At 41.8% G+C, this 1,891-nt stretch overlaps 1 protein-coding gene across 1 annotated transcript in view; it reads left to right on the forward strand.

Annotated features, from left to right (window-relative positions):
- LOC104979981 (NADPH oxidase 4-like) overlaps positions 1 to 549 on the forward strand; it is an 8,002-nt gene extending 7,453 nt beyond the window's left edge. Inside the window, exon 3 of the mRNA XM_010828518.1 lies at positions 330 to 549. Within this exon, the coding sequence (XP_010826820.1) occupies positions 330 to 475 (146 nt within the window). The 3' untranslated portion in view covers positions 476 to 549. The remainder of the gene's footprint in view (positions 1 to 329) is intronic.
- Positions 550 to 1,891: the final 1,342 nt, after the last annotated feature.

The following is a 1,891-nucleotide window of genomic DNA, read 5'->3' on the forward strand; positions in this document are numbered from 1 at the left end:
AGGAGATGCTTCAATGAATAAATAAATTCCTGTATTATTATACACACATGTGTGTGTATGTGTGTCAGTGTGTGTTGGTGTATTTCTAACTCTTGACTTATTAGGGTTATTTTATTTTGGCTTTTGAAAATTCTGTTTCTTTACGTTATTTCTCATGCTAAAACTGTGTGTAATTAAGATTCTTTGTGCTTTTAAGACTTCCCTTTTAATCGAACATTTTATTGCCTATATGGTTGTCAAAGTGTGACCCTGTCTTTATGTAAGGAGAGGAACCAACTCCCCTTTATTGAGTGTCTCTGAAAACCCCACTGACTGGTGTGACTCCGTAGGTGTGCACGTGGCCGCCCACCTGGTTAATGCCCTCAACTTCTCAGTGAACTACCGCGAGGATTTTGTCGAACTGAACGCAGCAAGATACCGAGAGGAGGTGGGTGGCCTCTGTCTTCTCATTTTCCTTTCACTTATCGTGAGATGACTAATGAGGGTCTGTGATTTTCGCAGAAAATTTGTGCCTTGCTGCTCCTTTTGAGTGCTTTTAAAATGCACTTGTCAAGTTGAGTTTTATTCCTTTTCAATAGAAAATATATGTAATTACTATTTCACAGTCTCTCCTGCTGAACCTGAAAGTTCGAAGAGTGTCTACTTACTGCGCTCTGCAGTGTTCACATGGTTGCCGCTCAGGCCTGCCTTCTGCCTCCCAAGCGTTTTGTCTAATTCCCATCACTCAGTGGAGACTGTTGGGGAAAAACACAACAGGGTAAAAATCTTTCAGGAACTCGTACTGTGCTTGAGGAGGAAAAGGGCAGAAAAGAAAGTTGACTGTTTGATGATCCTAGACCATCAGTTGATTTTACTTAAAAATATTATTGAATTTTAATGCTTTACTTTGTTTTATTTTGTTTCGTAATCCTTATAATAGGTGACCTTGGGCTGAATTCTGTAGGGGGCAATATCTAACTTAGAGGTGCTCTTCTCCATGTGGAGCTGCCCATAAAGTGGAATTGTATGTGCAGGGAGCCGAGCTGGACCAAGAAACAGAACTTGCACAGCCCTAGTTAGATCTCTGTTGCTTGACACTCTCATGGTGTCCTCAGGCTGCCTTTGGTTCCCAAAGCCAAGACTGCATCAACACCAAAATGTTCAGGGTCCCCTGTGATCAGAAGCCCGCCCTGTTCTGCTCAGTTTGGTAGTGACTTAATAGCTTGTTCTCCCCACTCCATCTTCCCCTTATATATCCCCAGAGCTCTCTAGATTTGTACTTCTGTGACCATGCGCTCGACCTCCCTCCCAAGACAAGTCAAAGGCCAAAGTAATGACAAACAAACATGGACGTAAATCATTAAACCAAAATAACAAGTAGCCCTAGATTAATCCCTTAACTATGCTAGTATCTTTTAATATACCAGTGTGATTGTGTTGACCTGGGTTAGAGGCAGCCCCTAATATTTTTCACTGCTGAGCAATCTGTATGCAGGTAAGTTTCACTCCTGAGAAATCTGTATGCAGATCAAGAAGCAATAGTTAGAACCGGGCATGGAACAATAGACTGGTTCCAAATTGGGAAAGGAGTGCGTCAAGGCTGTATATTGTCACCTTGCTTATTTAACTTACATGCAGAGTACCTCATGCAAAATGCCAGACTGATTGAAGCACAAGCTGGAATCAAGACTATCAGGAGAAACATCAATAACTTCAGATATGCAGATGACACCACGCTTGTGGCAGAAAGTGAAGAGGAACTAAAGACCATCTGGATGAAAGTGAAAGAGGAGTGTGAAAAAACTCTTCAGCATTCAAAAAATGAAGATCATGGCATCTGGTCCCATCACTTCATGGCAAATAGATGGGGAAGCAATGGAAACAGTGACAGACTTTATTTTCTTGGGCTCCA

Source organism: Bison bison, unplaced genomic scaffold (genome assembly GCF_000754665.1).
Source record: "Bison bison bison isolate TAMUID 2011002044 unplaced genomic scaffold, Bison_UMD1.0 scf7180017858645, whole genome shotgun sequence".
In the NCBI taxonomy this organism is placed as follows: domain Eukaryota; kingdom Metazoa; phylum Chordata; class Mammalia; order Artiodactyla; family Bovidae; genus Bison; species Bison bison.